Below are 23,285 nucleotides of genomic sequence, written 5' to 3'. Positions count from 1 at the left end.
ATCCCAACAGAGACAAAAGAATTATATGACAAAATTCGCAACCATTCATGACAAAAAGTCTCAACAAAATAGAAACTTCTCAAGCCTGATAAAGGGCATCTGTGAAGAACCTAGAGTTAATATCATACTTAAAAATGAATAACTGAATGCTTCCCCTTGTTAAAAGAAGAAACAACAAGCCCCAAATGTAGTCACTTGCGCTAAGCCCATGTCATCAAACCAAGACTTGATACCTGCTTAATCTCAGTGCAGTTTCAACTTTGCCCAGAAATGTAATCTTAACTGGTCAGTCTGGAATTTCCTGGTCAGCATCAGTCAGGTAATCTGCCGCACAGACCCTTTTGTCCCCCAAAGGAAGGTAAGGTTGCCATAAATAACCTTTTTTGTTTGTTTGTTTATGACTTCCTTGTCTCACCCCCTCTCTGCCTTTCAAAATCCTTCCTTTTCTTTAGCTCTTTGGAGCTCCTTTTTATTGACAGGACGGGGTGCCACCCAGTTCATGAATCTTCTAATAAAGCCAATTAGATCTTCAAATTTACTCAAATTTTGTCTCTTAACACCCCTAAAATTGGGAACAAGGCAAGGATATTCACTCTTATCTTTTCTGTTGAACATTTTATTGGCATTCTTAGCCATTCCAATAAGGCAAAAAGAAGAAATAAAAAGGCACATGTTTGGAAAGGGAGAAGTCAGACTGTCCTTTTTTTTTTTTTGGAGGGGGAGGTAATTAGATTTACTTATTTATCTATTTTTTAAGAGGAGGTACTGGGGATTGAACCTAGGACCTTGATGCTGTACCAGTTAAGCTATACCTTCCCCCCTCAAACTGTCTTTATTTACAGACAACATAATCCTGTGCCTGGAAAATCCTAAGGAATCTATCCAATAAATATTAGAAATAAATTAATTTAACAAGTTCACAGGCTGACTATGTACAGAAGCAAAATTTGCCGAACTGTACCTTTGGCATGTGGATAATTTTGAACTGAAAGCAATCAGGACCCAAAAAGACTCAAGAAGAAACTTTGACCTTCCCCTCTTAGCTGCTTAAAGAATTTAGATAAAGGGCCCATTCCCAGAAGAGAGCTGTCACCAGAGACATCTGCAAAGAATCTGGACTAGGTGTGGTGGGGGAAACCAGGCAGGGCCTGGGGAACAGAGGCCACTCTGTGTCCCATTGTCTCTGCTTGGTCTAGCAAACATTCATTTATCATTTGCTTTTCCATCTCGATGTGAATTGCCTTCTTCCTCTTTGAGGTCCCAAACCACTACCCTCAGCATCCTCTTTGGTCTTTCCCCGAAGATGCTGTACATGGTGAGGGCTTCAGCCATCTGGGTGGGTTACTCGGTTTTCCTGGATCTCTTCCATGTGTACAGGTTATTAAACTTCTATTTGATTTCCTTCTGTTGTCTGTCTCGTCCGTCTAATTTAGATCAGCCAGAAGAACCTAAGAAATTAAAGGAAAATTTCTTCCTTCCCAAAGTTATAAGGTCAATATACAACAGTCAATTCTAGGGCGGAGGGTCTAGCTCAGTGGTAGAGTGCTTGCTTAGCATGCACTATGCCCTGGGTTCGATCCCCGGTGCCTCCATTAAATAAACACACAAATAAAACTAGCTACCTGCCCCCCTAAAAAGTTTTTTAAAAAAAGAAAAAGACTAGATTGAGACCAGATGATCCAGCATAATCTTCTTACCCTGAGAGTCTTAACTTAATCACATCTGCAAAGTCCATTATGCTACTGTAGGGTGAAACCCTGACAGGCTCCAGGGTTGAGAGGTGGGCACCTTTGGGGGGCCATTACTGTCTCTGCCGCACACGCCTAGCTGTAACATTTGGCTCCTGAAGAACCTATATTTATAATATGTCACTTCTGCCCCTTCTTCAAAGCTCTCACCTGCTCCTCCGAACAGCTGCTGCAGGCTCCAGTGTAACTTTCATGATAAAGGAAAGCCTTAGGTTTAGGGCTCAGGGGTAGGTGTCACGGGATTTGAGACTCAAAGTTCAGGGGCTCTAGATTTGAGATCCTAGAAGGAGACTTAGGTCTTGAGAGTGGCCTGGGAGCGTGTGCCGAAACCCAGAGGATCCTGATCCAGGGTTCAGGCAATAGGAGGCAATGACAATAGGGGACAGAGTATCCGGTTTTTCAAGGAGGATAAAAAGCACAAGTGGACTGGGTCAGACACTTAACCTCAGCTTCAAGAAGCAAGAGAAATCACTCAAGACTTGTACACTAATTTCCTGACTCAGAAACCAAAGTTCTCCTGACTACATCTAACAGTGCCCCTCCCCACTGATCTGGGGCAAAGAGCGAAATAAGAGGAAGTTAGAAATAAATGAATAATAACTAAAGGGCAAGGCCACATTGTTTTCACCGGGTAACAATGAACACCTTTACAGGTCAGTTCTCTTTGCTTTCTTCCTCTCTTTTCTCCAGTAAAGAATGATGGGTCAGCCTTGCCTTTGATTTAAAGGAAAGGAAAAGATGACTACATTCAGATGTCATCAAGGAAGAACTTTGAAATTTGAATGTTCTCAGGGAATCATGGTACTAGGTGAATTTTTCACATCATATGCTTTCTTATCAACCCCCACACTAACTTCCGTCTTCACCGGCTACCTGTCAGTACAGGCTAGATGCCCAGTACCTGCCTGAGACTCAGGAATGAGTCATCCTCTGGCGAAACAGGTGGCAGTGGTCACGCCCGCAGAAATAATGTCGTGTTGCTGGCAGCAGCATAATATATAGCTCCAGAGGAAAAAGTCCAGTGGCAGAGCACCATGGCTTCTGACAGAGGTGAGATGGCCGGGGTTGCGGTGCGCGGAGGTGGCCTGAAAACTCAATATTCTTGAATGCAAAAACTCTGTGTGTGTGTGTGTGTGTGTGTGTGTGTGTGTGTGTGTGTGTGTGTTTGTGTGTGTGTCCTGCTTGCGCTTGTATTCCTGGACGTTTTCTAACTTTTCTATTTATTAATATATTATTATATTATTATTCTCAAGCAAGATTTGTTGTTATTATTATTGTTAATACCAACTGTTTGCATCCACAAATGACTTTGAGCAAGTGACACTAAGTTAATGCTTGTTTCACAATAAGAAAAAATTAAGTTAAAAAAGAATACAGTTGTTAAATGGAAGTTTAAGATAGCCACAGAAGTGACAGCCGAAGGGCACTTTGTTTTTCAATTTGAAGTTACAGTGTTGTGTTGGCATAGTGATTCAGTTATACATATATACATTCTTTTTCATATTCTTTCTCATAAGTTATTAAAATCTATTGAATATAATTTCCTGTGCTATACCGTAGGACCCTATAGTTTATCTGTTCTGTGTAGAGTAGTTTGTTTCTGCTAATCCTAAACTCCTAATTTATCCATCTACCCTCTTTTCCCCTTTGGTAATCATAAATTTGCCTTCTATGTCTGCGAGTCTGTTTGTAAATAAGTGCATTTGTGCCATTTTTTTAGATCCCACGTGTAAGTGATATCGTATGGTATTTGCCTTTCTCTGTTTGACTAACATCACTTAGTATGATGCTCTCCAGGTCCATCCATGTTGCTGCAAATGACAGTATTTCATTCTTTCTTGTCATTGGGTAGTATTCCATTGTATATATATACACACACAAGGGCATCTTAGTTGATAATTTAAGGTTCTTTTACTTAATATTAGAAAAATTCATGGGAGAGGGAGGATGCTTCGTGTTGTGGGACAGAATGATTTTCAAGTGAGGTGGGATCTGAACTGGACCCTAAAAGGTCAGAATTTGGATTGACGTAGAGGAGGCCGTTCCAGGTTGATTGACACAGAGTTCAGGAGACTTTACCAAGACCGTGTTTGGAATATAATGAATCAATTGGCTCGGCTAGAGGAGAGTTTTGGAGATAATCTGCAGTGAGATTAGGAAGCAAATTTGAGGCGATATTGTTGAGGACCTTGACCGCCAGGCTCAAGCTGATTTTTTTCGATTAGACAAAAATCTTTGGAGAATTTGTGAATAGCGCAGACACGACATAAACAGTGCTTTAGGCACATTTACCCGGCACTTGCTGCCTTTCTGGCTGGAAGCAGAAACACCTGGAAGAAAGGCGGTTCAGTGAGAGGACTCCTGAAGGGGTCCACACTCACGAGGTGACGGCACGCAGCACAGGCGTCAGTCTTGGGTTTCAAGAAACAGTATCTTTTTTCTCCATTATATTTCCCCTCTAATAAAATCCTCTTGTGACTGGTATTTTGGGGAAAAGACTAAAGACTTCATTTAATTGAAATAGCTGGGTAACTTTCCCGGACCGTCCCCTGAAGGTGATGTGTTTTATCCCTCAAACCGTCCCCACCCACGTGGCTGGTGTTCTTGCCCCGCACCCCTGGGGTAGGTCATGAGCGTTTATCTCACTGTCTCTTCCCCAAGTTCTCACTGCTGCTTCAGTTCCTTCAGAGGAAGTTCCCCTGTCATCAGTGACTGTCCCCTTCTGAGTGGACCAGCTGGTTCAAAGGCCCCAAGTCGGACTGATGTCTGAGCAGGGCCCATCCCAAGGTGTTAGGCACCCTTCCTCCTCCATCTCACGTGCAAACTCCCTGCATTTTCTTCTAAGGATGAGGTTTCTTCTTCAGGTTACACTTAGGATAGTATTTTCTGATTCTTGTCCTCATTCCTAGATATCTGGCTGATTTATTTTTTTCAGCCTCACAACCCAGCTAGAACCCTTTTCCATCTACAGGAAACTGTGTGGTACACAACACCTCCCAGCGCACGCACACACACGCACACACCATTGGGGAGGAAAAAAGTTTCTTCTACTCTCTTAGATTTTGTTTCTGGGGGCCTGCAAATTAAACTGACAAAAGAAAAAAAAAAGAAAAAAAAAAAGAAAGAAAGAAAAAAGAAAAAAAAAAGCAAGCAAGCAAGAAAAAAAAAGACAAAATTACACACAGGAATTCTCCGAAATGTGACTCAAGGACTTGGATTAGAATTGGGTTGTTTTCCATACCATCTTTTTTTTATCCCTCTCTCTAACATCTTAGAAGTGGAGAGGCAGAAGAGCCCTTATGGGAAAACAAATGACTTTTAGGAGAGATAGATGAGCCCTTAGGAGAATAGATGGCATTTAACGGTTTGGGACAATGTCTGAGTGAGCGTCTCAGTTGGTAAGAGTCAGTCTCCCCTGGTTGATTTATCTCCCCATGAGATGTATGGCAACTGATTTCCTTTTGAGTTCTTCTGGGAGGCTCTGCCTGTAGGAAAATAAGGGATTTGGGGAAGAGGGGAGTTTATTCTCAAATCTCTAAAGACCAAACTAATTTTTCTCTGCTTCAGTGGCACATTCTGTACCCCTCAACACACACACACACACACACACACACACACACACACACACACGCACATTCATGCACAGAGCCTTGGGCAAAGCACCTCCTGTTTTGAAGGAAGTATCTCCCAGCTCTCATGACTCTTCTTTGTTCAAAAATGGGTCCTCCAAGTTAAGGTCTGACTGGGAGGTGGGATGGAGCCTCCTGCCTGCACCTCTGCACCGTCACCTCACCCCCAGGGGGACAAATGACTTCTGTCTGTGTCTCTGACCCACTGAGAAGGGGTATCACACGGGGGAACCTTATGCTTTGTGTCTCAAACTGCACGGACATCTGAGCTCATTCCAGCTTTTACTATTACAACCGAAGCTGATGTGAACACTTGTGTACAAGCTTTTTTGTGAACCTATGTTTTCCCATCTCTGAGATACATGCCCAGGAGAGTAACTGCTGGGTTGTATGGTAGGTGCATTTTTACTCTTTTTTTTTCCCTAAGAAACTGCAAACTGTTTCCCAGAGTGGCTGTGCCAATTTACGTTCCCACCAGCAAGGTATGAGAGATCCAGTTTCTCTGCTTAGTATCGTTAACCTATACTTCATCTTAGTAGAGAGTAGTGAATTTCATTCATCTGTTCAGTAAGTATCTATTGCTAACCAACATGTTTCAGGCAGTGCAATAGGGTCTGGAACAAGATATACAAAATCCATAGCTCGTATAATTTATGCATCAGTGTTTTTATAGGCATGTAAATGGGCAATCATAAAATGGCATGATAATTGCTCTGATGAAGGAAGTTCAGGGTACTCTGGGGGTGCACAGAAATTACACCTAGGATCCTCTGAGGACTAGCTTTCCTTTGCCCTTAAACATCCTTGTTGGAGCCTTAAAGAGAATTACCTGGTTTGGGGTTGGGCAAATAAATTTCAGCAGAACCCTTAAAAATCTTGCTTTTCTCAGTCCAATGAACTGGTCAATCCAATTAATCCAGGAGACAATCTTTCAACCGCATTTTCTGATATGGTTTGCAAAGCCAGAAGAAAAGAGCATTTTTTTCTTAATAGTTCTATTTGTATATGGTGGAGTTTGACATGATCATCTCTCGGTCAACAGGTCCTGCAGCTGGAGATGCCAACTTAAGGTAAGAATATGATCGCAGTGTACATTTAATTCAACCCCGAATAGGTGGGTATTTAAGAGCTGGACAACTACTACTTTCCTTATTGTCTTTTTCCTCTCTTATCATGCTCCAATGCTTTCTTTTTGCTTTTCCAACTCCATTTTCTATGATTATTATTGCTTTTTCTATCTATCTTTGCCTCTATGGCTTTTGGTTTCTATTGAAAAACATCACCTTCCAGCTTTGTTCTGTTATAGTGTCTTCTCTAGGTCACATGTTTTCATAGACACTGGTTACAAGTTCAGAGAACTCATCTGTCATTTTGATTTCATCTTCCTATTTTATACTATACACCCATTTTCTAGATGTAATAGGAGACTTTTCTCATGGAACATATTATTTCATGATCACTGGAAGGGCGGATCTACATGATAAAGGGACTGACACTTTAGGAATGAGTGAAAAATAACCAGACGTGATAAACTTATGACTCAGCCACATTCGAAAGACGATAATAAACTTCTTTAAACAAAGCATAGCTCTGAGTTTTCCCTGAGTCACAGCTTTGATACACAGAGAGTGTTAAAGCTAACGTTGCCATTGCGGGAAATATGAATTTCTTTCTTATAAGGTATTAGTATGTGAAATTTAATGTGGAAGAATCCTGAGACTAAATTTCTCTTCTCAGAGTTGGTAATAGAATCCTTTTGGCAATCTGAGGCTTCCACACCTGAAAAAAAATCTAGCTAGAGTTCATTGAGGCATAACAATGATTAATGAGTGGGACACGTCACCTCTAAGTGTGAGACAGAAAGATTAGAATATATTGAGAAACCTTTAAAAGAGAAACAAGGAAACATTTGTGCCTGAATTCAAGACCATCAAGCAGTGGTACAGAGAGTGGTAACCAAATAACCTGAGTTGGGAAAAATGTCTTCCCTATGTTTGTGAGAGAAACTGATAATTCAGATGGATCTCCCCAGATAACTCTGAGATATAGGAAAGAAAGAAAAAAAGGTTCCTGAGATGCCGTGTTTTCGATGTGCCTAATAGAAGAGAACATGACATTACATCCAAGGTCGCATCTCAAGGTGGTGTGACAAGATGGGGGTGCTTTTTATATTTCAGGAGAAGAATTGAACCCTGGGAATTTGAAGCCTTCTTTGACCCCCGAGAACTCCGGAAAGAGGCCTGTCTGCTCTATGAAATCCGGTGGGGCAGCAACCGTGGCATCTGGCGACATTCCAGCAAAAACACCACCAAGCACGTGGAACACAATTTTATAGAAAAATTCACTTCAGAAAGACATTTTCCCCCATCGGTCAGCTGTTCCATCACCTGGTTCTTGTCCTGGAGTCCCTGCTGGAAATGCTCCCAGGCGATTGGAGAATTTTTGGACCAACACCCGAGTGTGACTCTGGTGATTCACGTAGCACGGCTTTTCCAGCACACGGACCCGCAGAACCGGCGAGGACTCAGAGACCTCTTCACCAGGGGTGTGGCTGTCCAGATTATGGGAGCCGCAGGTGAAAACAGTAAACCAAGAGTCTTAAGTGTTGATGAGAGGCTGTGGTGGTGGTGTGTTTCTGGGCCAGGAGACTGATTCTCCCAGACTGCAAGTATCAGAAACGAAAGTCCAGAATAGCCCAACAAAGGACCAGGTCTGAAATTCACAGCAAGGGAAGTATCAAAGAGATGACTCTGTCCTCCATTTTTGTCACTGTGGCCGCTAGCCATCTTCAGATGAACTGCTGTGTTCCCTTTAGGGATTCTGGAAGAGTCTAACCCATCACCAGCCGCAGACAGGCCAGAGGAATTTAGATAGGGTGTATTGTTAAGCTGGGCTCTCTTTAACTTTCTGTTATATGTGTTGAATGAACCAAGATCTGTGTTTCCCTTAGCGTACGATTACTGCTGGAGGAATTTCGTCAACTACCCCCCTGGGAAAGAAGCTCACTGGCCCAGATACCCACCTCTGTGGATGAAGCTGTATGCACTGGAACTCCACTGCATAAATCTAGTAAGTTCCCAGAAGGGGCAAAGATTCTGATGCAAAAAGAAGCATCCTTCTTCGAACTTCTTACTGATGCTTTTGACATGTACTCTCCTCACCATCAGTTTGCCACTTACACTGAGATTTAGTTATTTACTTATCTTAAAAGAGGTGAGAACAAGACAATCTCTTTGTGGGAAATAAGAGGGAGAAAGGAATGGATAAACTGGCCTAAGATGTAGGTGGGCTCCACAGTAATTAGATTTCATCATCATTACTATCACTGCTGTTGTGACCAGTCACACTGGCCACACAGAATTGCAGCCTTCTACTTTCCCTTACTGGTGTGTGTCATCCTGTTGAAGAAATGTAGGGGTCCTGTCTGTATTCCCTTGAAAGTAGTTCAGTGATCTTCCAAGTGATGTTTTAAAATGTTTGTGGTATTAAGAAAAATATTATTGTAACTTTTTTTTTTGTTAAATTCCAGAGTCTCCCTCCATGTTTAAAGATTTCAAGACAACGTCAGAATCGGCTTACATTGTTCACACTTGAACTTCAAAACTGCCATTACCGAATGATTCCGCCCCATATCCTTTTCGCTACAGGGTTGATACAGCTTCCTGTGACTTGGAGATGAACAGAACAATTCCTTGTGTATCTACTGTTTCATGAACCAGCATTGATGACCCACTAAAGAGTGAATGCCATTAGAATCTAGAAAATGTCAGTTTGCATTTCTATATACTAAAGATGGATTATTTGGAAAGGAAAGAAAACCATCCCATTTACAATAGCATCAAATAATAAAATATTTAGAAATTAATTTAACCATGGAGGTGAAAGATCTGTATGGTGAAATCTATAAGGCATTGACAAAACAGATTGAAGAAGACAAAAGTAAAATGGAACGATATCCCATGGTCATGGATCGGAAGAATTAATATTGTTAAGAGGTCCCTACTACCCAAAGCCACCTGTAAATGCAATGAAATCCTTATCGAGATTCCAGTGGCAGTTTTTACAGCAATGAAAAGACACTCCTCATTTCATATGGAGCAACAAAAGACCCTGAAGAGCCAAAGCAATCCTTATACATGTGAATGAAATGAAATCATTATCTCAAAGATGCACTTCCACGTCCACTGCAGCATTTACAATAGCCAAGACATGAAAACAGTCAGAAAGTTGTGTTGTAGCCCCCATGCCAACTGTGAAGCTAAGAAACAGTCCAGCCGTGTGTCCAGGAAGAAAAGGAAACGGGGTTTGTGTCCACCACAAGGAGGAAACTGGGAAATGGAACCATTATGCAAATTGGCCAGGATCAGATAGGCGAATCCATGGCAGGAGTGGAACTAAAAATCAGGGTTTTTTTTTTCACTAAGAATTCTAATCTACACCTCTATATTCCATTATCATCAGTACGTTGACACCTTTGAATCTGCATCTTCAGTTGGGCCTTCCTCCTGAGATGATTTCCTGTAAAACATCTGGTCTCTCTCCCAGAGGCACAAGAAACTCAAACTCAATTTTTCAAAATTAAATATTCTTGATTCTGTGTACTTGGTCCCTCAAAACAAAAAAACAGATGTCTAGGAATGTCTCTCTTGTCAGACCCCCCCTTCCGTCCACTGTAGGATGTTCAAGAGGTGACGGCAGGCTAAGATGGTGGATCTAGAGATAAATTAGCATGGTCAAAAGAGTTATTAAGATTTAAAACTAAGAAAGGTGATGGATTAACTTATATTTTGACTGAACTATTAGTGCAATCGCAGTGTTATCCCCTGACATAAGACACATGGTGAATATCTGTCTGATAGTTCATCAAATAAATATCAAGATCAAGATCAAAAAGTACCTTCCAAGCCTTCAGTTGCTAAATTGTGTCCTGTGCTGACTCGACTCTCGTAAAAATTTATTATGGGCATTCATTTTTAAAATAGGAACTTTTCAGAGATTCTGGCAGAATTTCCCAACTTCTTAAGAACTGAAGATACTTTAAAAAGACATATATTTGAAATGCATGTAAAAATAGAGTTCCATGAAACACACTTTGAGAAACGGACAACATCTGTGAGAAACCTGGGAAGGAAACCCACTTCCTGCAGAAATGATACGAATTTGAGACACTAACAAAAGCTGCAGATGTTTGACAGGTGGCAGGTCTGTTACAGGTGCTGAAGTTCTGCCCAAGCAAACTTTCAGATATCAGGTGAAGCTGGATGAGGATGAGTCAAGAAATCTGTACTCACTGTCCATGTTTTAGGGACATCAGGAAGTTAACCAACCATCTGAATGGCTGGAATAAAGTTTATTTCTTTAATAGACAAACACTTTCATTCTAATCGTGCTCCCTCTAGTTATAAGTTATCCCTCTGCCATTACAGACAAGGGAAACTTTAAGGTAATTCCAGCACCCAGAAAAGGAGCGTCCCATTGAATGCAATGGGAGCCACAGGCATGTGAAATAATGGGGGGAAGAAAAGTAATTTGTTACCCACCACAATCAAAAATCTAACTCCATTCTCAAAAGCTAACTTCAAAAGGACCCTACATACTTTTTTGTAGCCTTTTCAATATCTTGTAGATTTTCTGTTTGGTTTGCTTGGATTGAGTTCCGTAGAATTTAGAACTGAAAATGTGATTTTACAGGCTGCATGTGAGCAGACACCCAGTGTCCAGCTTTCTGGCTAAAAAAAAACTCACACGAATGCCCGTCATCCATGTGAAATTTCAAACATAGCTTTAAAAATAGAATCCTAAAAGCTGGTGGTGGGCGGAATGTTACAAGCAAAAGATAAAAAGATTACTGTCAGATTTTTCATGATCAGCACTGAAATCTAGAAGGCATTTGACCCGTGCATTTAAGATTCTGAAGGTAAAATTTTTCTCCACTGACTTCTGCAGTCAGCCCAGCTCTCTGGTGCTAATTGGGATGGAGACATTTTCAACATGCAGAGTATCAAAAAAAAAAAAAAAAAAAAAAGGTTTCCCAGGCTTTCTCAGGAAGCCACAGGAGGGTTTGCTACATCAGACTGAGGAACCAAACCATAAAAGGAGAATGTTTGGAATTCCAGGCACAAGTAATTCAACACAGAAGAGAAGAGAAAAAAATATTGCCTGGATGGTAGTGAAGAAAGATCCTAGGGTAATAGGAGGTAATTATCTAGTTTGATGCAAGAGGGTGGAGATCCAGCGGAATGGATCTAAGAAAAAAAGTAGAGTTCCAGTTTTCCCACATCCTTGCCAACACTAGATCATGAAAGAACACACCTCTGTGTGTCTCTCCTTTACTCTCACATGGCTTTAACCACACTCCTTCACTTTTGATACCAGATACGTGGGTTTTCCACACATCAAGCCGTTCTCTGATCCTTGGTGGACATGACCAGATAGCCCACAAATTCAACTCGATTCTGACGCTGTCTCATGTCAGACCCCCCAGATTAGAGGCTTAGCCCCCCAGGACACCAAGTGAAAGTCCAGGTTGTTACCTCTGCTTTTGACCGACTGGGCATAAATTTGAGGTTCCCCCCATTCACTCCTGGAGTTTGCTTAATTGACTAGAGCAACTCACAGAATTATGTCCCAGATGGCTGGCTTGTTACAAAGGATTTTAAAGGACACACATGAACAGCCAGATAAAGACATACCTAGGGCAAGAGACCTGGAAGGGTCCTGAACACAGGAGCTTTCTGTCCTGGTGGACTTTGGGGTGAGCTACCCTCCTGGGACATGGAATTTTTTACGAAGGCGGCATTGCATAGGCCCGACTGACTAAATCATCGGCTGCTGGTTGATTCAACTCAATTTTCTCCAGGCTCTTTACCCCCAAGGTCAGGGGCTGAACTGAAAGTTCCAGCCTTCTAGTCACAGGGTGGATTTCCAACCCCCCCCACCCCGCCTCCAGCCAACAAGACTTCAGCCTTAGGTGATCTGGGAGGATTCCAAAAGCACCTCATTAACACAACAAAAAACATCTTTATTGTGCTCAACACTTGGGAAATTCCAAAGGTTTTAGGAACTTCATGCCTGGAACAGGATGAAGACTAAGCATATATTTCTGACTGTAAATCACAGTGTCACACTGGGTATGCTCAAGCTCTTAAATCTTTGATAGTCTGATGATCAACACTAGTACCCTAATATCTAATTATTGAACTTGTGGTGTTCAGCATTTTGTGTGCGGGTGTTGGCAATGACCGTCTACAGCTCTTCCGGAAATTGTGTTACGCTGTTGGAGAGGAAGACATTGTTCTCTTCTTTTCTAAGTTCTTCTGGCTGATCTAAGAATTAAATTGACATGAGACAGATAACAGGAGAAAATCAAAAGTCTAACACCACGTACACAAAGGAGAGATCCAGGAAAACTGAGTAACTCACCCAAATGGCTCAAGTCCTCACTGTAAATACCATCTTCAGCTAAAGACAAACCAGGATGTTGAGGGTAGTGGTTTGGGACTTCAAAGAGGAGGAAGACAATTCACACAAAGATGGAAAAGCAAATGGTAAACCGAGGTTTGCTGGATCAGGCAGGGACAATGGGACACAGAGTGGACTCTGATCTCTGCCCAGTTTCCCTCACCACACTCAGCCCATTTTCTTTGCAGATACTTCTGGGGGTAGCTCTGTTCTGGGAACAGGTCCTGTCTAAATTTTTTTAGGTAGTTAGGGGGAATGTCAAAATTTCTTTCTGTGTCTCCTGGGCCTTGATTGTGTTCACCTCGAAATAACCCACATGCTAAAGAGACGTTTAGGAGTGGCAAGTTTTGCTCCTCTATAATCCTTCGTCTGTTTTTCTATTGGTTTGCCTTCTCTCCTCTATTAATTTTAAGAGAGGTTTGTCCCTTAGAGAAACATTCAATTTTCTCAGATGCATTTTCCCCAGTCTTTTGACTTTATTGAAACTGAGCTGGACCCTGCGGGACTCTCCTGGGTACAAAAGCCTCCTTGTGTCCCCTGGATTCTTGTTTGTTGAAGAATGCTTTAGTCTCCTAGGCCTCCCTAAACTTACAAAGAGCAGACTCCAAAAGTTACTACTTAGGGAAGTGAGGGAATGCAGAAAATAAGGAAAAGCAGTCAAGAAGCAATAGTGTAGCAATAAAGCGTTCAATTCCCCCTCAAGGGCTACACATCACAATCTGACGCTATCTTTGACTTGCTCTGAGGAAAAAGACCCCTTGTGACTACAAGCAGATAGGTCACTAGCAGGTAGACATCAGACTGATTGGAACCAGAAGGTTGATAACTAAAATTCCTGAAACACCACCCTGTGACCTCACCACCCACCAATCAGAAGAAAGTCATGCCCTCTGCCACCCGCACCCCAAATGTCGTCTTTAAAAATCGCTCCCTGAAAGCCACCCGGGAGTTCGAGTCATCTGAGTGTGAGTCGCCTATTCTCCTCCCTTGGTGCCTTGCAGTAAACGCTGTACCGTCCTTCACCACAACCCGGTGTCAGTAAATTGGATTTGCTGCGTGACCAGCAAGTGGACCCAAGTTCGTTTCGGTAATGTGACTTTTTTTCTTAAGAGAAATTTAAAATTGTATGTGGTCAAATATATGGTTTCTAGTTTCTGTGGCATGCTGATAAAGATGATTTGTATATCAGGACTGGGATATTGTGAATAATCATAAGAAATATATAGCTGGGCTTTGTCCTGGTTTTAGCACTGAGCTTCCAAAACCCTTGGAATTTCCTAAGTGGTGAGAGAGATAAAGGTGTTTTGTTATGCTAAGGCAGTAACTTTTGGAATGCCCCTGGGTCATCTAGGGATGGGGGCTGGTTGCCAGGGGAGACAGCCCCAGGTTTGAAACTTTCAGCTATATCCTTGGACTTTCTGGGGGAGGAGAGGGGCTGAAGGTTGAGCCAATGGCCAAAGACTTAATCAATTGTGCCTGTGTAATAAGGTCTCCATAAAAATCTAGAAGAACAGGGTTCAGAAAACTTCCAGGTTGATGAACACATGGAGATGCGGGGAAGGGATGGGGCTGAGAGAACGTGGCAACTCTGTGCCTTTTCCCCATAACTTGCCTTATGCATCACTTTTATTGGTTATTTTCCCCTGATTTATATGCTTTATAATTAACTGGCAATCCAGTAAGTAAAGTGGTTCTCTGAGTTCTTTGAGCTGCTCTAGTGAATCAAACCTGATGAGGGAGTTGTGGAAACCTCTGATTTATAGCCAGGTGACAATCTGGACTTGGCAACTGGCATCCTAGGTTGAAGGGGGTTGTTGGAACCTTCAGTGTGTAGTTAGTCAGAAGCACATAATCTGAGCTTATAATTGGTGTCTGAAGTCCAGCAGTGGGGTTGGGGGTGGGAGGCAGTCTTAACCTGTGGAATCCTATGCTGTCCCCAGGTAGGTAGTGTTAGAGTTGAGTTGAATTGTAGGACACCAAGCTGGTGTCCTGAGCATTGTTTGGTGGTGTGTGTGCAGGAAACCTCTTCCTAGCAGTGTTAAGGTTCAGAACCTAATTTAGGGACCCACAAAAATGGAGGCTGGCCCAAGCCACCAAACTTCAGTCAGTCCACACTTAAACAGGAAATGCCTCACTGTCCCAGAAACCTAATGTACACCAGTCACGATTCTCTCTTGGCTAGAAAATAGGACCTGCCAGCCTTACAAGGACAGCCTTGACCTCCTGGCCCGTCGTGCATGCCCTGCTTCCAAGTTGCTACTGTAACACTCCATAAACTCGCTCTTGCCCAAACATCCCTGGGGAAGAGTTCTCCCCTGCATGTGAGGCACTGTATGCTTCCAATTCACGGTTTGTTTTCCCTTGAGTAAAGGGCCTCCAACTGGTTATTGGATTGTTTTATTTTTGTTATTTGACAATGCTTAGACTTTTCCCTCTACCAAAGTATAAATATATTTCCTCATCTCCATCCTCTTCCACTCAAGGTGGGGAGAGTGAGTTGACAAGAGAAATAAGTAGATTCACTATATTTAGTTATAAATTTATAGTCTTTAGTCTGTCTTATTGTGTGGCATTTTCTCGTTGCACTGAGCAGCTAAGGTGCTGGTATGGAGAAGGCTGACAGTTAGCCAGTTTCAGGGTTTTGGCAGATGGGAGCAGTAAAAAGAATGAGGGCAAAAATTTTTCTCTGATAAGTCAGTCTCTGAGCTGGATAAGAAAGAGAATGAAAGGGAGTGAGTGTAGCTCAGTGGTAGAGCACCTGCTTAGCATGCTTGAGGTCCTGGGTTCAATCCCCAGTACTTCCATCAAAAAATGAATAAACAAACTCAATTAAATCCCCACCCCGGGGCGGGGATGGGGGGAAAGAAAGGAAAAAAAAAAAGAAAGAGAATGAGGAGAGGAGAGGGTTGGTAGGTTGTGAAAAGTCAAAGCGGTCAATGAACTGGAAATCTTGATAAGATCATTAAATAGTTGTAGCGGGTGTATTCAAACAATCAAGCTTGAAGAATGGTATATTATGGTCAGATATAGGACCGGTTAACTATTTTTAAAGAGAAGTAGCTACAACTGATACCATTGCTGAGAATAATGACCAAGGGAGTCTGGCTGAGTTCTAGCAGAAAAACAGAAAGGGGGAGGTCAAGAAACTAAGAGGCAAGCTCCATCGTTCGTCTTCTTTTCCAGAATTTTCTTGGTTTTCTTGCATGTTTCTTCTATTAGATAAACTGTAGAATAATATGTATAAGTTCCTAAAGATCTATCAGAAATTGTAAAATGTCACTGATGAAAATGCTGCCGGATAAAAACCGGTAACCCTCCCACCACTCTCCAATTATGTGCTGTTCTCAAGTGTCCATTTCTTCCCAGCCACATTCTTCTTGAAACAATAGCTCTTCTCATTCTATCTCCTCATCTTCTGCCCCTCAACTCCTTTGTAAAAGCTTTGCTAAGGACACCAGTGGGCTCTCTTCAATCTTCATCTTCCTGTACCTATTCGCATCGTTCGTGTGTTTCACTACATTATGCTTGGAAATCTTTGACATCCATGACCTATTGTCTCCTGGCCTCTTGCTTCTCGGTTTTCTTCTTAGGCGTGTCTTACTTTGTCCATCACTGAAACATTGGTGTTTCATAACATTATCACCTCTCGTTCATTCATTCAATAGATTGAGTAAAACCATTCTGGGAATATAGCCATGAGTAAAACAGACCCCGTCTTGGCTTTCATGGTGCTCGAATACCCATGAATTCTCATACTGTATAAACACACTTCCCAGGACATCTCATCTAGTTCCATATCTTAAACTGTCACCTGTAATCAAGACTGATCATCACAGTAAAGAAACAGCTGAATCATTCAAGTACCAGCTAAGTCAGAACAGGGCATCAACCAGTCAGGCAGCCTGTCCGCAGTCTGTTGTACCGATGAACGTCAGCCCAATGTGCAACATGTAAATAGTCTATAATAACGTGGTGTCTGCTAGGTAGAAGAACCTCCCAACTGCTCCACCTCCTGCTCTGTTACCTCTGCTGCGTGACCTGGGGCAAATTTCTTCACCTTTTGTGTTTCACTGTCCTCCGCTGTAAAATAAGAATCACAAAGTACTTGCATCATCGAGTTATTATAGGAGTCAAATAACATAGTATCTGTAAAGCCTTCAGAACAGCTTGGAATAGAATAAGAACTCAATAAATGGTAGTTATTATTATTTGTGATTCCATAACTATGTCTCTAATCCTGACTTCCCCCCCCCCAGCTCTGAAGTTACAGATTAAGTGGTTTTTCTTCCAAATATACCACAGGTTCTCGGTAAACCTACAAGGTTCAGTCTAGTTAGTAGAGGCAGGCTTGTAGACAAACAGCGCAATCGAGTTTTATATGTACTCGAGAATATGTACTGGGTTCAATGGGGAGAAATAATAAAAACAGTAAAAAAAATTTTTTTTATATATATATATATATATATATATATATATATATATATATATATAAAATGTGCCAGATACTGTTGTAAGTGGAGTATATATGGGAACTCATTTAATCTTAACAATTGCCCCAACTATGTAAATACTATCATACCCACTTTATAAATGGGGAAACATAGGTGCAAATAATTTGACCGAGATCACGTAGCTCCCAAGTCTTAAACCACTCGGCCTGCGGAGCTGAAGCTTCTTGTCGTGCCATGATACTGCCTCACCACAGGGGAAGCAGTCCTTTATGACAAAACGAGCATTTCTCCCAACTTTCCTTACATAGCAGATTTATTTCCCTCCAGATTTTACAACTCAGGACTATCCCCTGAAGGTAACGTGCTGTGTGGATCCTTGTTCTGCTGTTTAGTGCAACGTGTCCTTTCATTATACCTGGAATCAGCACCTTAGTGTGACATGTTTTCTGATCTAATATTTTTAAGCGTCATCATGAAAGATCTGTTACCCGCTTTAAAGTACAAAATGAGTTTTCTGAGACAGAAGAGTCTACATGTGCTTGGACAGCCGTTCTTTTATTGCCTAATTACTAGAGATAATTTACCCCATAGGAGCCAGAGACAAAGGAACCAACACACTTGAATCATTTCCTGTACACCTACCTCCTCATCCTAGAACTCAGAGTGAATGAACACTGGTATGTGTATCCGTGTACAGACGTGGGTGATGAATTTTGAGCTGCCCATGAAAAAGTATAGAATTTTTTCACAATATAGTAATAAGAATGCCATTCACATTTCCAGTCTTCATGACAGTCCTTTAGCTTCACTGAGACTCTATACTTGCTGAGAACGGACATTCTCTAAAACTGGCCAAGGCAGTGTTTCTCAAACTGAGGTTCTTATATTATCAGAGAGAAATTACAACCTTTCACATAAGCATATGCTCAATCATCTGGAGTAACTGTTTTATAACAGAATTCTCAATGTCTACAGGAGCCTGAATGAGAGCCCTTGGCGTTGTGTCAAAGAAAGATTCGCAGTGACTTGAATAAATTAAAATTATGGAGGGCTGAATCATCCTGGGACACAGGACGGAATTCCGAGCTCTTTTCCGTTGCTGTGAAGTTACTGGCCATATTTATTTTGTAGTAAATACTTATGAACTCTTATCTTTGTGTGAACCAGTGTGAAAATATTTCATTAGGAATAGCCATTGAAACCTTCTTGGGAAAAAAAATGTCTTGGAATTTGTACTCCACATAGATATGATCACCATAGTTTACTTCTAATTTTATTTTACCATTGACTGATTTTGTGTTTTTAAGACTAGTTCAAGATTACACTGTATAGCACAGGGAAATATACACAAAATGTTATGATAACTCACAGAGAAAAAAATCTGACAATGAATGTGTATATGTCCATGAATGACTGAAAAATTGTGCTGAACACTGGAATTTGACACAACATTGTAAAATGATTATAAGTCAATAAAAAATGTTAAAAAAAAAGACTAGTTCAACTTCATCAATCTTTATGAAGGCCTTTGCAAACTTCTGTAGCTCACTGATTTTAGTATAAATTACCCCTCTTGGCTTAATTTCCAACTCAGATCTCATCTATGATAAAGGGTACATGAAGCCCCCATGGGATTTAAATTAGAAGGAAAAAGAAACCAAATTTCATGGAACATGACAGCTTTAAAACTCTAGGGGCAGAATTTATTTGATTTTAACACTCAGTGGTGGTTATTTGGACTGTGTAGATATCATGGTTCAAAGATTAGAATAGCTTGTTATGCGTTGAGCCAGCCAGACTTTGTGCCTGTCTCCCTGATGGCGTGTGACTTCAGACAAGTTCTGTCCTGAGCTGGCCCTCTCTTTCAACACCTAACTCTTCCAGATTCTGGTAATCACACCTTTTCTGGTCCCTCAGCCAAGAGATGGGACGGCTCCTGAGCCATTCTAGCCCCAGGGCACTTTGCTATCTCTTTTTGGCTTCCTTAAACTCTCCTTGCCTTGTAAATAGTTAGAAGTGTTCTTGCCAGGATTCTGTGTTTATGAAATCAACAGGAAACATGTTCTTGCTCTTCCCAGATTTTGTAGGTATTGGCAATATTTGATGATTATATTTGTAGACAAGCACATGGACGTGTATATTAGTGAGTTGTTGTGGTTTATAGAGCCAGGAATAAAGCAGACACCTGTATGGAGCGGAACCTAGGGGCAACTCTTGTGTACCTAGCTCTGGAGAGCAAGTCCCCAGAACCTGTCTTTATGTCACGGGCTCTTCCCACAGCACCAAGTATTAGAGATGCTCAAGGATTCAGAGGAAGTCCTTCCTCCAGGCATCAACTCTGTTTTTTAATTTTTGTTGGGGCTGGATGCTGATTTGTGAGCTACAGGGCCCAGGAAGTATGTATCGTAACAGAGAAGGGTTGTTGAAGATGGGAATCCAAAGGGCTTTTTGACTCCATCACTTTCAGTAGCTTTAAAAAAAGAAAAGGCAGGGGTGGGGAGGCAGTCTTCTAGTTTGGACCAGAGATGAGAGAGACATATCAAGAAGCAAACCGGTCAGCGTCTCCAGCTTGGATTATCTCTTGGTGTCTCTTGGTACTGATGCTTTCACTTGTCAAGTAGAAAAGCTGGTGGGTGGGCTGGCGATACAGTACACGGTAGCTTGAGCAATTCGCGAGGATAACACCAAGCAGCGGTTGGTTGGAGTCCGCGATGGTTGCCTATTTACAAGGGGAGACCTTGAGGCCGAAAGGTTGCAGTGGGCAGCTGCTAGTCGATGTTGGTTTGATAATGGCTTGAGTCTGATACAGTTCAGAAAATCCAAGTTCTCAGTGATGTGGGAACATGTCTGAAGCCACAGCCACCATGGCCACCAGCTCCATTTGGGATGCCTGCACCACAGTTACCCCATTTTGAGTTTTAAACACATTCTTTTCTTTAATGGTTAAAGCAGATGTTCAACGCATGCTTCACAGGCCACAGAACAGGCAGTTTTATTTACCATAAAGTGAAGTCGTGTGTAAGCCAGCATGACTTCCCCATACGTCAATATGTGAAAATTTCTTCCATCACCCTCAGTCGCAACCTCTCCCACAACAAATTAGCAGAAGGTAGGTGCTGCTCCCTCGAATTCACTACTCCTTCCATTCTCCATGACTCCAGCCCTGCCTTAAAGGGCCAGCATCCGTTTTCTGCAGGATGCAATTTTGAGAAACCTTCCAGTCTCCAGTGGCTCGCCTCTCATTCTTCCTCCACACTATTGCCAGAATGTTTCTAAATGGAAAATTGGATCAAGTAATTTCTTCTTTCAAAAAGCCCTTTCAGATATTCTCCACAGCCTTCAGTTTTAAAATTAAACCCCTCAACGTAATAAAGTGTTTTTTGTGATCACCACCCCTGACCCACCCTCCCCTCCCACCACCGTTAGTGGCACCTCCTTAAACCTTGTGCTACTTTAAACCTCTCAGTCTTCAAACATGCTGTTCTCTCGGCCAAGTGTATGCTTACCACTTTTCACTACTAATTTAAATTAAGCAAAAGTGCTGGGGATAGGAGTAAGGGGAGATTTTGTGGCTTTTTTGTTTTTTCCTTTTTTTTTTCCTGTTTATTTTATTTATTTATCTTTTTAAAGGGAAGCTTTTGGAATGCTAGTCATGTTCTACTTCTTGAGCTTGGTGTTTGTCATACATTCATGAAAATTCATTCTCAAACTGTCACTTAGGATTCATGCATTTTTTTCTATGTACATAATGGTTTAATTTTAAAATTATTTAAAACTTAAAAAAAAATTAAGCTCCTGGGGGTGGGGTGTGTATTGCTCAGTGGTGAGCACATGCTTAGCATCCACAAAGTCCTGGGTTCAATCCCCAGTACTTCCATTAAATGAATGAATGAATGAATGAATGAATAAATAAAGTTATAAATACATTTTAAAAGATTAAAGAAAAATTAACCTCCTGGATATCCTGCTTAGGAAGCCGTCTTTGACCACACGCACCTGGCGTATGGGACCAGGTGTAGGAGAGACAGCCAATCAGCCAAGGGAGGGTCATTTAGTGAGACCCAGGGGCTCAGGTGCAGTATATTCCTCTCAAGTACAACTGTTCTGAAGGAGCAAAGCTCTAGTCAGTGTAGAAACCTGCAGTTTGCTTTTGATTCACTCTCTAGTCTAGCCTAGTGATTCACCCTTTCAAATTGTCTTTATAAAGTGTTTCAGGCCTCTCATTTCTATTTCCCACTTGACACCACCTTAGTAATAACATACTTTGAATGACCCAAAAGATAAGTTGGGGCAATTAAACTGTCCCTCTTTGGGGAATTTGAAAAAAAATTACCAATTAGCCATAAGCATTAAGAGTAAAAAGGAGACAAGACAGAAGCATCCGTGATGGGTTGTCTGCAAGCTAAGGTATTAGGGTGCAGCAACGTTGAGTAAGAAGAGGAAATCAGCTAATCAGGGAGGTGAACAGAGGGAACCCTTATGGGAAAAAGGAGACCTTAAGACACACAGGCCACGAGGTCCCTGAAAAAGACAAAAAGTAGCCAGTCACTGGAAACCTTAGTCGCTAGCGAGTTATTGCTACATGTGACTATAAAATAACCTCCCCCCCCCTTTTTTTAATGAGTAACTTGAGTTGGTCTCTGTTATCTGCAGCTAAATGTGTAGAGACTTTTTTGAGAGTCACAGGTACGTAAGTTTAAATCCACCATGAGGTTGGCTGGGTGAGTTAAAGTAGACAAAGCAGTTAGTACCATGACAAGCATGCAGTGTGCCCTCGAAAGCGTTAATTTTCTGTGATGATGTGTTTGTTTTGTTTTGCTTTTTACATATAGATGCTGTGACACATTTTTTTTTTTTGTCAGTTTTGGCTAGTTATTCTTCTTGTTTGGTGGGGAGATGTTAATCAGGTTTATCTATTTGATGGAGGTACTGGGGATTGAACCCAGGACCTCGGGCATGCTAGGCATGCGCTCTATCACTGAGCTATACCCTCCCGCCCAAGCTAGTTATTCAATCAAGCAGGAATCCAGGTGTCCTGGAGTATTTTGTAGATACGTTTATAGTCAATAATCCATTCCTTGCAAGTGTTTTACATAATCTGGGTAGGCCTAATTCAATTAGTCTAAGGATATAAGAACAGAACTGAGACGCTTTCCTGGAAGAGCCCACCAGCGGACTGCAGCTCTGCCCTGGAACCCTGCCTGCCCTCCCCGCCAGCCTGCACTGCAGGTTTCAGATCCTGGTGCAACCCCTGCAGCCACGTGAGTCACTTCTGTAATATGTACGTCTTACTGATTCTCTCTCTGGTTAAACCCCGACTGAGCGACTCTTTTTCCTGAAGATTGTCCAGCTCTCAAAGCATTTTATAAATCATTGGTAATAGAAGAAAAATGTTTAGAGACTCAAAGACCCTTGTATCCTCTGCTAGACTTGTTTTACTAGAATCTTCTCAACTTCTTCTTAAGGCAGTGGAATATTCTGTATATTTGTAAGTAAACACTGGAGAATAGAAAAATCATGAATTCATACTGAGACCTAGATTTGAAACGGTATTTTCTCTTCCTCAATTTTAATCATTAAAAATTTACAAGTTACACTGTTTTGCAGAAGTAAACTGAGTAGAAAGTGTCGGTTCCCCTTCTCCCACTCTATTCCCACCCAGTTTTTCTCTGGAGAGAACCACAGCTGATAGTTTGGGTTTGGCTGAGCATACCCGCGTATGTATATGTGTTTATGTATATGGAGATGTAAAGAAAAGGTCTGTTTATCTATGTTAGCGGATTGTGAGACCCCTAACTTAGGAGGTCCACCAAAGTGTGGGTCCTTGCGTGCCGGCTGCAAAGAATTCATAGCTGAGGCAGAGGGACAGAGCAAAAACTGCTTTTATTTCTCAAAAGAGGTAAAGGAAGGAAAATGCTGGAGGAAGGAGAAGGAAAGAAAAGCGCTGGGGGGAAAGAAAGCACTCTAGCAGGGAGCCAGCAGCCCAAATGGCAGTG

General features: G+C 41.8%; 1 protein-coding gene across 1 annotated transcript; it reads left to right on the top strand.

The window, feature by feature from the left end:
- Positions 1 to 2,752: 2,752 nt before the first annotated feature.
- APOBEC1 (apolipoprotein B mRNA editing enzyme catalytic subunit 1) lies at positions 2,753 to 9,056 on the top strand. Its single transcript, XM_072954725.1, has 5 exons — positions 2,753 to 2,798; positions 6,420 to 6,447; positions 7,555 to 7,952; positions 8,328 to 8,446; positions 8,907 to 9,056. The coding sequence occupies exons 1-5, from the start codon at positions 2,783 to 2,785 to the stop codon at positions 9,054 to 9,056; spliced, it is 711 nt and encodes a 236-aa protein (XP_072810826.1). The 5' UTR covers positions 2,753 to 2,782.
- The last annotated feature ends 14,229 nt before the right edge of the window (positions 9,057 to 23,285 follow it).

The sequence above is a fragment of the Vicugna pacos genome, chromosome 34 (genome assembly GCF_048564905.1).
Source record: "Vicugna pacos chromosome 34, VicPac4, whole genome shotgun sequence".
NCBI classification, from domain to species: domain Eukaryota; kingdom Metazoa; phylum Chordata; class Mammalia; order Artiodactyla; family Camelidae; genus Vicugna; species Vicugna pacos.
The sequence above is the reverse complement of the archived record's forward strand: the minus strand, read 5'-3'. Positions and strand labels throughout refer to the sequence as shown.

Excerpts from the sequence above, each read along its gene's own strand:
- APOBEC1 (XM_072954725.1), top strand. Across the intron at positions 6,448-7,554 it reads GCTGGAGATGCCAACTTAAG|GAGAAGAATTGAACCCTGGG; the intron begins GTAAGAATATGA and ends TTTATATTTCAG. Across the intron at positions 8,447-8,906 it reads AACTCCACTGCATAAATCTA|AGTCTCCCTCCATGTTTAAA; the intron begins GTAAGTTCCCAG and ends GTTAAATTCCAG.